The sequence below is a fragment of the Heptranchias perlo genome, chromosome 12, assembly GCF_035084215.1.
Source record: "Heptranchias perlo isolate sHepPer1 chromosome 12, sHepPer1.hap1, whole genome shotgun sequence".
In the NCBI taxonomy this organism is placed as follows: domain Eukaryota; kingdom Metazoa; phylum Chordata; class Chondrichthyes; order Hexanchiformes; family Hexanchidae; genus Heptranchias; species Heptranchias perlo.
This window is the reverse complement of record NC_090336.1, coordinates 21,753,335-21,765,377: the sequence shown is the minus strand read 5'-3', so window position 1 is coordinate 21,765,377 and position 12,043 is coordinate 21,753,335. Positions and strand designations below refer to the sequence as shown.

Here is a 12,043-nt window from a genome sequence, read left to right as displayed (position 1 = left end):
TGACCTTACTGGAATCACTGGGGATTTGGGGTGGAGGATATTACATGGTGCAGTGAACAGGTTGCTGAACCATTTCACAAACTCCTCACCTGATTTCTCCTTTTATGGTAATAAAGCTTTATTCCATCTCTTACTAGTCTCACGTGACAATCGAAGTAAACTACATCTACCGAATTGCCTCATCCAGTAGCTTAGTTACCCCTTCAAAGAACTCCAGTAGGATGTAAAGCATGACTATTATTTCTCAAACCATGCTGGCTACTTCCTCGGATACTTGTTGTCAGCCATGGCTCAGTAGGTAACACTCTCGCCTCTGAGCCAGAAGGTTGCGGGTTCAAGCTCTATGCCAGAGACTTGAGCATGAAATCCAGGCTGACAGTTCAGTGCAGTATTGAGGAAGTGCTGCACTGTCAGAGGTGCCATCTTTTGGATGAGACGTTAAATCGAGGCCCCGTCTGCCCTCTCAGGTGGGTGTAAAAGATCCTATGACACTATTTCAAAGAAGAGCAGGGGAGTCCTCCCCAGTGTCCTGGCCAATGTTTATCCCTCAACCAACATCACTAAAGCATATTATCGGGTCATTTATTGCAATGCTGTTTGTGGGACCTTGCTGTGCACAAATTGGCTGCCGCATTTCCTACATTACAACAGTGACTACACTTCAAAAGTACTTCAATGGCTGTAAAGCACTTTGAGATGTCCTGAGGTTGTGAAAGGCACTATATAAATGCAAGTCTTTCTTTCTTTTACTTGGGCTCTTTAAAAGCTCACTTACAGCATCCTGTAGAATACCCTCAAGCATTTTCCCCACTATGAATGCTAGGCATTGACCTGTAATTACCAGCTTTATGCCTTACTCCTTGTTTCAATTTGCTATCACCAAGTCCTTGGGTACTTCTCCAGTATTTATGGAGTTCTTAAAAATATCAAAAGGAGGAAAATAATTATGCTTTGATATTTTTAAAGAGCTCCATAAATTGAAAGCTCCATAAGCGTCCCAGAATCCTCAAGAAATTAAAGAAAGAAAGTAATGATGCTTTAATTCCTTGAGGATTCTAGGATATGTCTCAACTGGCCCAGGTACTTCATGGATATTTAGGTATAAAAATTCCTCATTTGAAAATCATGGGACAGAGCTGTGCAATTTCATAATTTTCCAGTTTCTGTACAGCACACTTTTTACTAACTTCTATATGAATCATTTAGCCCCATTTAGTGTGAGTGGAATTTGTTCTCCTTTGTGAAAACTGAAAGGAAGAAGCCACTTAATACATCTGATCATGATGTTACCCAATTTATCCTTTAACAGACCCAGCTGTTCTTTGACTTCCTTGCTACTGTTAACATAGACATAAAACTTTTTTGGGTCCTTCTTGCAGCCCTCTGGAATTTGTCTCTCTACCCCTCTCTTACTTTCATTTGCCCCATACTTCTTTTTCTATCTATCCATATCTCACATGATTTTACGTTCCTTCTAACAACCTTATTAAACCAACAGCTGCTCTTGTACTTTATTTTTATAAGTGGAATATACTTTCTTTCCTCATCTGTTGTTAAATTACCCTCAAATACATACATTTTTCTTCTGTTCTATTTTTAAATATGATTTCCCAATTAAATTGGCTCAAGGTTCTTTTCATAGCTCCAAAACTTACTTTTGAAAAGGCAACAGTATGGGCATGTTTAATGATTTTGTGAATTATGTATTTCCTTACGTGTTATGATGTTACAAACCTTATGTCAGCGGTTTCTGAGAAAACAAGATGGCAGTCAATAGATTTTCAAAAAATATTTTGAGCAGTTTCATTATCCTCCTTGCTAGTTGTTTTATTGGTAGCTGTTTGCTGACTGCTGATTGGTAGTTTTCAGACATCCTTAGTAGTTCTTGATTGGTAGTTTTCACTCCAACTTTTGACTGGTATGTTTCCTACCTGTTCACTTGTGATTTGTTGCTGTTTAATGAATTAGAAATTTGAACCAATCAGATGCATGCGTGACAAATATGAAAACTGAAGTGTGCAAACAGATGCAAACTAGACTCAGGAATTCTATAGATATATATATACACACCAGCAAAGGAACATCAGTATGTTACATCGAATAACATCGAAAATATAGCACAGAAACAGGCCAATCGGCCCAACTGGACTATACCAGCGTTTATTCTCCACATGTGCCTCCTCCCTCCCTACTTCATCTCACCCTATCAGGATACCCTTCTATTCCTTTCTCCCTGATGTGCTTATCCAGCTTCCCCTTAAATGCATCAATGCTATTTGCCTCAACTACTCCTTGTGGTAGCGCGTTCCACATTCTTACCACTCTTTGGGTAAAGAAGTTTTTCCTGAATTCCTTAATGGATTTATTGGCGACTATTTTATATTTATGACCTCTAGTTTTGGACTCCCCCACAAGTGGAAACATTTTCTCTACATCTACCCTATCAAATCCTATCATTATCTTAAAGACCTCTATCAGGTCATCCCTTCTCTTTTCTAGAGAAAAGAGCCCCAGCCTGTTCAGCCTTTCCTGATAAGGATATCCTCTCAGTTCTAGTATCATCCTTGTGAATCATTTTTGCACCCTCTCCAATGCCTCTATATCCTTTCTATAGTATGGAGGCTAGAACAGTGCACAATACTCCAAATGTGGTCTAACCAAGGTTCTATACAAGTTTAACATAACTTCTTTGCTTTTCAATTCTATCCCTCCAGAAATGAACCCCAGTGCTTGATTTGCCTTTTTTATGGCCTTATTAACCTGCCTTGCTACTTTTACTGATTTGTGTATCTGTACCCTGGATCCCTCTGCTCCTCTATCCCATTTAGACTCTTATCCAAGCAGTGTGTGGCCTCCTTATTTTTCCTACCAAAATGCACCACCTGACACTATATTGAAATTCATTTGTCAATTACACACCCATTCTGCAAGTTTATTAATGTCTTCTTGCATTTTGATGCATTCTTCCTTTGATTAACTACACTATTCCAGTACAGCTACAATACTGGCATCTACCAGACAATGTGGAAAATTGCCCAAGTTTGCTCTGTCCACAAAAAGCAGGACAAATCCAATCCGGCCAATTACCGCCCCATCAGTCTACTCTCAATCATCAGCAAAGTGATGGAAGGTGTCGTCAACAGTCCTATCAAGCGGCACTTACTCAACAATAACCTGCTCACTGATATTCAGTTTGGGTTCTGCCAGGACCACTCGGCTCCAGACCTCATTACAGCCTTGGTCCAAACATGGACAAAAGAATTCCAGAGGTGAGGTGAAAGTGACTGACCTTGACGTCAAGGCAGCATTTGACCGAGTGTGGCACCAAGGAGCCCTTGTAAAATTGAAATCAATGGGAATCAGGGGGAAAACTCTCCAGTGGCTGGAGTCATACCTAGCACAAAGGAAGATGGTAGTGGTTGTTGGAGGCCAATCATCTCAGCCCCAGGACATTGCTGCAGGAGTTCCTCAGGGCAGTGTCCTAGGCCCAACCATCTTCAGCTGCTTCGTCAATGACCTTCCCTCCATCATAAGGTCAGAAATGGGGGTGTTCGCTGATGATTGCACAGTGTTCCGTTCCATTCGCAACCTCTCATAATGAAGCAGTCCGTGCCCGCATGCAGCAAGACCTGGACAACATCCAGGTTTGGGCTCATAAGTGGCGAGTAACATTCACGCCAGACAAGTGCCAGGCAATGACCATCTCCAATAAGAGAGAGTCTAACCATCTCCCCTTGACATTCAACAGCATTACCATCGCCGAATCCCTCACCATCAACATCCTGGGGGTCACCAATGACCAGAAAGTTAACTGGACCAGCCACATAAATACTGTGGCTATGAGAGCAGGTCAGAGGCTGGGTATTCTGCGGCGAGTGACTCACCTCCTGACTCCCCATAGCCTTTCCACCACCTTCAAGGTTCAAGTCAGGAGCTTGATGGAATACTCTCCACTTGCCTGGATGAGTGCAGCTCCAACAACACAGCTCCACAACTACCATCCACAGAATGCAATGCAGCAACTCACCAAGGCTTCTTCGACAGCACCTCCCAAACCCACGACTTCTACCACCTAGAAGGACAAGGGCAGCAGGCAAATGGGAACAACACCACCTGCACGTTCCCCTCCAAGTCACACACCATCCCGACTTGGAAATATATCGCTGTTCCTTCATCATCGCTGGGTCAAAATCCTGGAACTCCCTACCTAACAGCGCTGTGGGAGAACCTTCACCACACGGACTGCAGTGGTTCAAGAAGGCGGCTCACCACCACCTTCTCAAGGGCAATTAGAGATGGGCCATAAATGCTGGCCTTGCCAGCGATGCCCACATCCCATGAACGAATAAAAAAAACTCCCCAATTTGGTATTGTCTGCAAATTTTGAAATTGTACTTCCGATACCCAAATCCAAATCGTTAATGTAAAGTGTGAACAATAGTGGTCCCAGCACTGACCTCTGTGAAACACCACTTCCCATCTTTTGCTGTCTGAATAGCAAACCTTAACCCCTACTCTTTATTCTGTTTTGTAGCCAACTTGCTACCCATTCTGCCACCTGTCCCGACTCCGCATGCCCTCATCTTAGGCATCAGTTTACAATGCGATACCTTATCGAAGGCCTTTTGAAAATCCAAATATATTATATCTACTACATTACCCTTGTCTACTCTTTCTGTTACTTCTTCAAAGAATTCAATAAGGTTGGATATGCATGACTTTCCCTTCTGAAATTCATGCTGACTATTCTTTATTATATTTTCATTCTCTGGATGTCTTTCTATTACATCTTTGAGTAAAGATTCCATTATCTTTCTTACCACTGACGTTAAGCTAATAGGTCTTTAGTTCCCTGAACTTGTTCTATCTCCTTTTTTAAATATAGGAACAACATTAGCCAGTCATTTGGCACTATTCCCTTTTCTGGTGAATTTTTATATGCATGTAATAGTACCTCTGCTATCTCCTCCCTAATTTCTTTTAATATTCACGGATGCAATCCATCCAAACCAGGGATCTTATCCTCCCTTAGTTTGATTAGTTTATCTCCCTCCTTTCTACCTTAAACGTTTTAATATCTTTTTTGATCTTTAACAGGGTATAATATTAAACTCAGAGGGACAGTGAAAGGACAATTCAGATTACTTGCATCTACTTCTTTGTTTAACACTGTTTCCTCAGATTTTTCATCAGCAAAGTGACTGGAGATCCACTAGTTTTTAAAAAGCCTTATATACATTATGTTTTACGTTCCCAGAAATCCTGATCTTGTTTTCTATTTTCTTGGCATGCTTCGCCTTATTCTTATACTGATCCCTGACCCCTCCCCCACCGGTCTACTTGGCTTTATAGCCTAGGAAACAACCACTTTTTATCCTTACCCCCTGCAGTACCTCCTGTCACTCACATCAATCTCCTTTTTCTCTAGTATAAGGTTACTTTGTATTGATAATAGTGTATCCCTGAAAGTGTTTCACTTTTCCTCTACACTCGCTCTAAAAGTTTAGTCCATTCTACTCCTCTCAGCTTGCTCCTCATTGCCTCAAAATCTGTCTTCCTGAGTATGTGTAATACTCCTTTCTTTCTGTAGTGTAAACTTGATGCTAAACTCCACCAAATTGTGATCATTATTTCTAAGGCTGTCTTTCACTGAAACCAGCTCCAGCATTGCCTGGTTATTACACAATATCACTACCCTGGAGGTCTTTCTTTTTAATCTATTCCCTAGCTCTTGGAAGACCTTGATGATGGTCTTTCCTATGTTGTTGATTCCCATAAGAACCCTAACCTTTGGCTGTTCACCCTGTATTTCCAAGAGTTTCTTTACCCACTCCATTACGTCTTCCATTACCTGGAGGCAACATACCATACAGGACTCTCAGTCACGAGTGCAGGATAGGCCATCTATCCTCCAATTATAGTTCCTTACAACTACTACCTTCTTGTTATCCTGTTTAGTTTCCCTCTCCTTCCTTCAGGTAGCCCTTTGCACCAATGGCAATGCTCCTCACTAACCCGACCCGACCCCCCCCCACCCTGCCCTGCAACGAGTCACCATCATTGTCCGCTCTAATCGGTATCAAAAAGCATATACCCAATAGACAATTCTAGAAGCTCAAGGATCCCCTCCACTTTGAACTCCTGTCTCTTCCTGTTCCCCGTGGGTGGTCATCCTCTCAGGCTTCATTGTCCAACTCGGATTGTCTCACAATCAGTGGGGTGACCACCATCTGGAGCGTGTGTTCCAGAAAATTCATGTTGCATATTGTTTACAACTTTTCCTTAAGCTCAGCAATTTTCTGCTCGAGTCACAATCCTCTGATGCTTCATGTAAGTATATTCCCCCTGGATACTTTGTGCGTCCAGGATGGTCCACATCATGCATATTGCACACATCATGAGCTGTCCCTGTGATCCTGCCATCTCTCTGTGCTGGTCCCTTCTAAATGTGACTGAACCACCTCCTATCTTACCAATCCAGAAATACAATTCTGAGCTCCCACTCAATACCAAACTCCCTTGGAAACAAAAACGTTCTCATTCATGCAATCTCCGCTGAATCTCCCAATCTTTGCTGAAGTGCTGTCTTTATTGGGGTTGCGGGGGGAGCAGGTGTTTGGGATATGGCAGAACTATTGAGGACCACCTATGGTTTGGTAGAACTGGGATGTGATATTGGGGGTGGGGGGGGGTGGAGTTGGCTTACTGAGTCTTGCAGCAATGGTGGTGGGAATCCCAGGGCTTGGCAGTAAAGGGGGATTGTCCAAGGGTATGGCAGCACTGTGAAGGACAGGAGGGGTATCCAAGAGTCTGGGAGCACTGTGGGAAGGTACTGGGATCTGTCATCATCACAACATAGTGGCACTGGAGAGGGTACTAGGGCCTGGAAGGGTCAAAACTATGTCAGAAAAATTCCAGAGTCTGGTTTAAAAAAAAACCTGGATTTATGTAGTGCCTTTCATGTCCTCAGGAATGACTTAAGCACTTTACAGCAAATGAATTATTTTCAAAGTGTAGTCACTGCTGTTAAGTAGCGAAATGCAGCATCCAATTTATGCACAGCAAAAACTCACAAACGGCAATAATGTAAATGAATAGTTAACCCATTTGATTGTGGTAGTTGAGGGATAAATGTTGGCCAGGGCACCAGGAGAATTCTCCTGCTCTTCTTGGTGCCATCTGAACAGGCAGTTTAATGTCTCATCTGAAGGATAGCACCTCTGACAATGCAATACCCCCTAAATACTGAACAAAAACATCAGCTTAGACAGTGTGCTCAAGTTTTGCAAAGGAGCTTGACCCATGACCTTCTGATTCAAAGATAAGATAACACTTGGCTTAGTGGTAGCATTGGAGAGGGGGATAACAGGTGTGTGGGAGCACTGCATGGAGTGGTGGTCTAGCTGTATTGAGGGAAAGTCACAGGGTCTAGCAGCACAAGGAAGGGGGATCCCTGGGTGTGAGAGTTATTGGCAGCGAGGACCTGGAATCCAGAACAATGGGGTGCTCAGAATCACTCAGTACTGTGGGTGGGGGAAGGAGGACAATCAGACCCTGAGATCAATGGGAAGTGGTAGAGTCCTGGTTGATGGCAGCACTGAGAGCAAGGGGTTGGTGGCACAATCTGGAGCACAAAGGCTTTAGTTGGGGTATCTCAAAAGTTTGGAGGGGTTTTCTGGAGTGTGCATGTTCCAAGGGGTAAGGGGTGGGAAGCACTGGAAGGGAGGACCTTGGATTTGGAAGGCGGCTTTGAGGGCACAGTACTCGTGAAGGGTCCCGAGGTACAGCAGCAGTGAGGGTGTCTTCGGGAATGGCAGCACTGTGGCAGGTGAGGAGGCCTAGGTTCATCAACACCAGGGGTGGAGAGTCCCATAATGCAGTAGCATTGGGGAAGGTGTTAGATTCTGGAACACCGAGGGAAGTGTAAAGTGTATTAAAACTGTGGGGGGGGGGGGGGGGGGCAGGTCTAGTAGCATTGCAGAGATGGGTAGTGGAGTGTGGTAGAGTTGGGGGGGGTAGGGGGTCTGTCTATTTGCACTGGGGGGAGCTCTCTGGGTCTGGCAACAATTGGGGCTTGACTGCAGTGATGGGAGGTAGAGTGGGGCAGCACTGGGGAATGGAGTGTGCTGGGGTCACTCTCAAACTTCACTCAAATTATATTGTACGCTAAATAATAGATAATTCGCTTGGCTGAGGAGAAAGATTCTTAACTATGCATGAGCTAAAATGAAGTGGGGAGGGGGCTTTCCACAGTGAAACATAAATTCTTTGATTTTACTTTGTAAGTCTGAACAGAAATGACAGCTGCTGTTTGGCTTTCTCTGAGGTAAATTTAAAAATGTATTCTCCAGTGTGTTCTGTCACAGGGCAAAGAGACTTCCATTTGCAGTGAAATATTCCCATGATGGGAAATTACAATCACTGAGGTCAAATATCAACTTCAAGCCCAGGCTTTTGACAGAGCCTAAGGCCTTGAAGTAAAAACGTTGATGAGACTATTCAAACACACTTTATTGGTAATCATGAATTGTGATTTTTTTTCATGTTTTTACTTTGTTTGAAACCTTATTTTATTCATTTGATATTTCAGTTACTGAGAAAAAAAAGGACTCAAATTTTTTGGTTGACCAATTTGATTGGTTCACTTGGCCACCCTTCTCAAATTAATAAATTTGCATACCAGCCAATCAGCTGGAAGAAACAGTAGGCTTGGAGTCATGTGGGAAGAACGAGCCAATCAGAAGTAAGAAGAAAGCATGACAGAAAACGTTACTTTACAGGAATTATGCGTTATGTGCAAAATCTTAATAGACATATACAGAGAAACAGAAAGTGCAAATACAGAAAACCAACTTGAGGATCTCTGCAAGAAGAAAACAACAGCTAACACTGCCGGAACAATTATTTCTGGAAGGTGTAAAAGGGGCTTAAAGGATTTCTCCTGTATGAAGTGACATTGCAGCACTGCTGCCAACCACAAGGAAAAAGAACTGATAACTGATCTGAGGTTACTATACACGTAGCAAAGGGGAGAAAGAGATCATGCATTTCTCTAAAAGCCGCCATAAGTGTACCTTGAGGAAGAACATCCAATTACGTACCTCAGGTATAATATAACCCATTCTAGAAAGTTCAGCCTCCATGTACAAAGAAGACACTGCCATCAATCCATAAATAAAAATATACCACAGTCACCATATCCCTGTAAGAAAATTGTAGTTAGGCAACCTTAAAATGTTGTTCTATATAATTTCTTATTCTGGGCACAGCCTCAGTTCTTTGCCTGGAAAAGAAGCATTCAATACCAAGTAATAGAAAGAACACTGGAAATATCACAGAACAGTGAATGGCTGTTAAAAAGGACAGTGTCCTCGAGATGGTGCCTGCCAAAGAATGCAATATGGAGGTTACTGAATCAGTTAGAATGTCAGTATTTAAGTTTGTGCATGAATAGGTGTATGATTCGTCTACCAGTTTGGGTCATGCAGTCCTACTCCATAATCACAACCCTACCTGTCAGCTTTCTTCAAGTTTAGTGCAACTGTCTTCTTTGAGTTCTTCTCCCCCAGGTCTTCGTATTCTATGGCTTCCTGTAACTTCACCTTCACAAAAAGAAAATCTCCAATAATCAAAGTGTATTACAAACTGTATCACACACTCCTGTATCACACTTGCTGTGCTCTCCTACACCATCATCTATCTGTCCCCTCCCCTTGCCGTTCTGATCCACAGACCGCCCCCGCCCCCCCTCTCCTCACCAAATGTACCATGGTGGATTTAGTGGGCTCAGTCTCATTTTCTTTATTGCTTATCCCTCTCAAACAACAATTTCCAATTGAATTAAACTTCAGTTTTCAGCTCAAATCTGATTAGCTTGAATCTAACAAACCTTCCCTCCTGCTGTCAGCTCCCAAGACACAATGAAACCACACAGCTGAGAAAAATTAGAAGAGAAACACCGTCACCTGGGAAAATTAGATCTTAAAACCAGGTGCTAGAGATCATTTGACCAATGAAGTTTCGTCTTGGCCACGACCTCAGCCAAATGAAACTTAAAAAGGTGCAAAGCAACAAAGTGCAGGAAATGAAACTTCAACAAGGTCAGAGAATCAGAACCTTTTTGCAGAATATGGACAACTAACAAAACCTTTCCAGAACTTCTGCAAAAGAAGAGCACTGGGGAACGACACCATTTTGAAGTGTGAGAAATGGTGATTAAAATGGACAAAAATAGACTTTTCCTGCACATCAAGAGAACATCCTGGAGCAGCAGGATAATTGGAGGTTCAGAGCAAGCCCCTATGTTGAATTAGGGCTGGGAAAGAACACATGGCCAAGATGACCCCACATAATATAAAACTATAAGAGGAAGCATCAGTAAATATTTTGCTCCATTGGGAATGGTGTGGAAGAGCAGAGGGAATGCAGGTTCACAGGACATTAAAGGCAGCACCTCAGGTTGATAAGGCTGTAAAACAAGCTAATGGAATTGCAGAATCTTTGCCCAAGGTATAGAATATAAAAACCAAGAGGTAATGATGAGCCCCTGTAAGATCTGTTACGGTACTGTGTGAAGTATTGGGCTCCACATTATAGGAGGATATTGAGGCTTTAAAGAGAGTACAATACAGATTCACTGGGATGCTGCCTGGTATGAGGAAATATTAATACAAAGGAAGACTAAAAATTTGGATCTTTTTTCATTAGATCAACACAGATTACGGGGTGATATAGAAATGTTTAAAATTCTGGAAAAATGGGACAGAGTAGACTGTTGAGGGGTCAATAAAGAGGGGCTATAGATACAAGAATAAATGCAAGTGATTTAGAACAGAGGGCAGGAGAAACTTCTTTACACAGAGTTGTGAGGCTGTGAAATTTACTTCCAGGGTAAGTGGTTGAGGCAGAAACGATGTCAAAATTCAAGATTTGATTGGATAGGTGGATGAAGGAAAAGAGGTTGAAGGGATATGGAAATAGGGTGGGTAATTGCGATTAGGACTATTTGCTCACGTGGAGCGTAAACGCTGACATAAACTGGTTGATCAGAATGGCCAGCAATCAGGAGCAGGAACCCTGTCTGATTTTCTCTTCCCCAACTGAGGTCCTGAAGCTAACTGTAGTGTCCCTACCTCCACCCCAGCTGAAATCAGCTAACTCAGCAGACCTTCCTCAGCATGACTCAGTTTCTCATTGTGTATATGCACTAATGATGTGGAGATGCCGGTGATGGACTGGGGTTGACAATTGTAAACAATTTTACAACACCAAGTTATAGTCCAGCAATTTTATTTTAAATTCACAAGCTTTCGGAGGCTACCTCCTTCCTCAGGTGAACGATGTGAAAAAAAAATATTTTTTTTTTCACATCGTTCACCTGACGAAGGAGGTAGCCTCCGAAAGCTTGTGAATTTAAAATAAAATTGCTGGACTATAACTTGGTGTTGTAAAATTGTTTACAATATATGCACTAAGGCACTGGGGAAGTATTACTTGACTTAAATTACTGACTGAGCATGCTGAAACAGAATTTCAGATCAAAGCTCTAAGTCCTGCCACATCCAGTCGTGAATGGTGGCAGTCCTGCCACATCCAGTCGTGAATGATAGTGGACAATTAAGTAACTAACAGGAGGAGGAAGCTCCGTAAACATCCCCATCCTCAATGATGGCAGAGCCCAGCACGTGAGTGCAAAAGACAAGGCTGAAGCATTTGCAAACATCTTCAGCCAGAAGTGCCAAGTGGATGATCCATCTCAGCCTCATCCTGAAATCCCCACCATCACAGAATCCAATTCGATTCACTCCAACTGACAGAGAAATGGTTGAGTGCACTGGATACAGCAAAGGCTATGGGCCCCAACAACATCCCAGCTGTTGTACTGAAGACTTGTGCACCAGAACTAGCCGCGCCTCCAGCCAAGCTGTTCCAGCACAGCTACAACACTGGCATCTACCCGACAATGTGGAAAATTGCCCAGGTATGCTCTGTTCACAAAAAGCAGGACAAATCCAATCCGGCCAATTACCGCCCCATCAGTCTA

The 12,043-nt window shown here is 42.8% G+C and overlaps 1 protein-coding gene across 1 annotated transcript in view; it reads right to left on the bottom strand.

Annotated features, from left to right (window-relative positions):
* Window positions 1-12,043, bottom strand: part of gtf2h1 (general transcription factor IIH, polypeptide 1) — an 82,135-nt gene that overhangs the window by 27,179 nt on the left and 42,913 nt on the right. Inside the window, exon 11 of the mRNA XM_067993766.1 lies at window positions 9,514-9,602. Coding sequence (XP_067849867.1) covers window positions 9,514-9,602 — 89 coding nt within the window. The remainder of the gene's footprint in view (window positions 1-9,513; window positions 9,603-12,043) is intronic.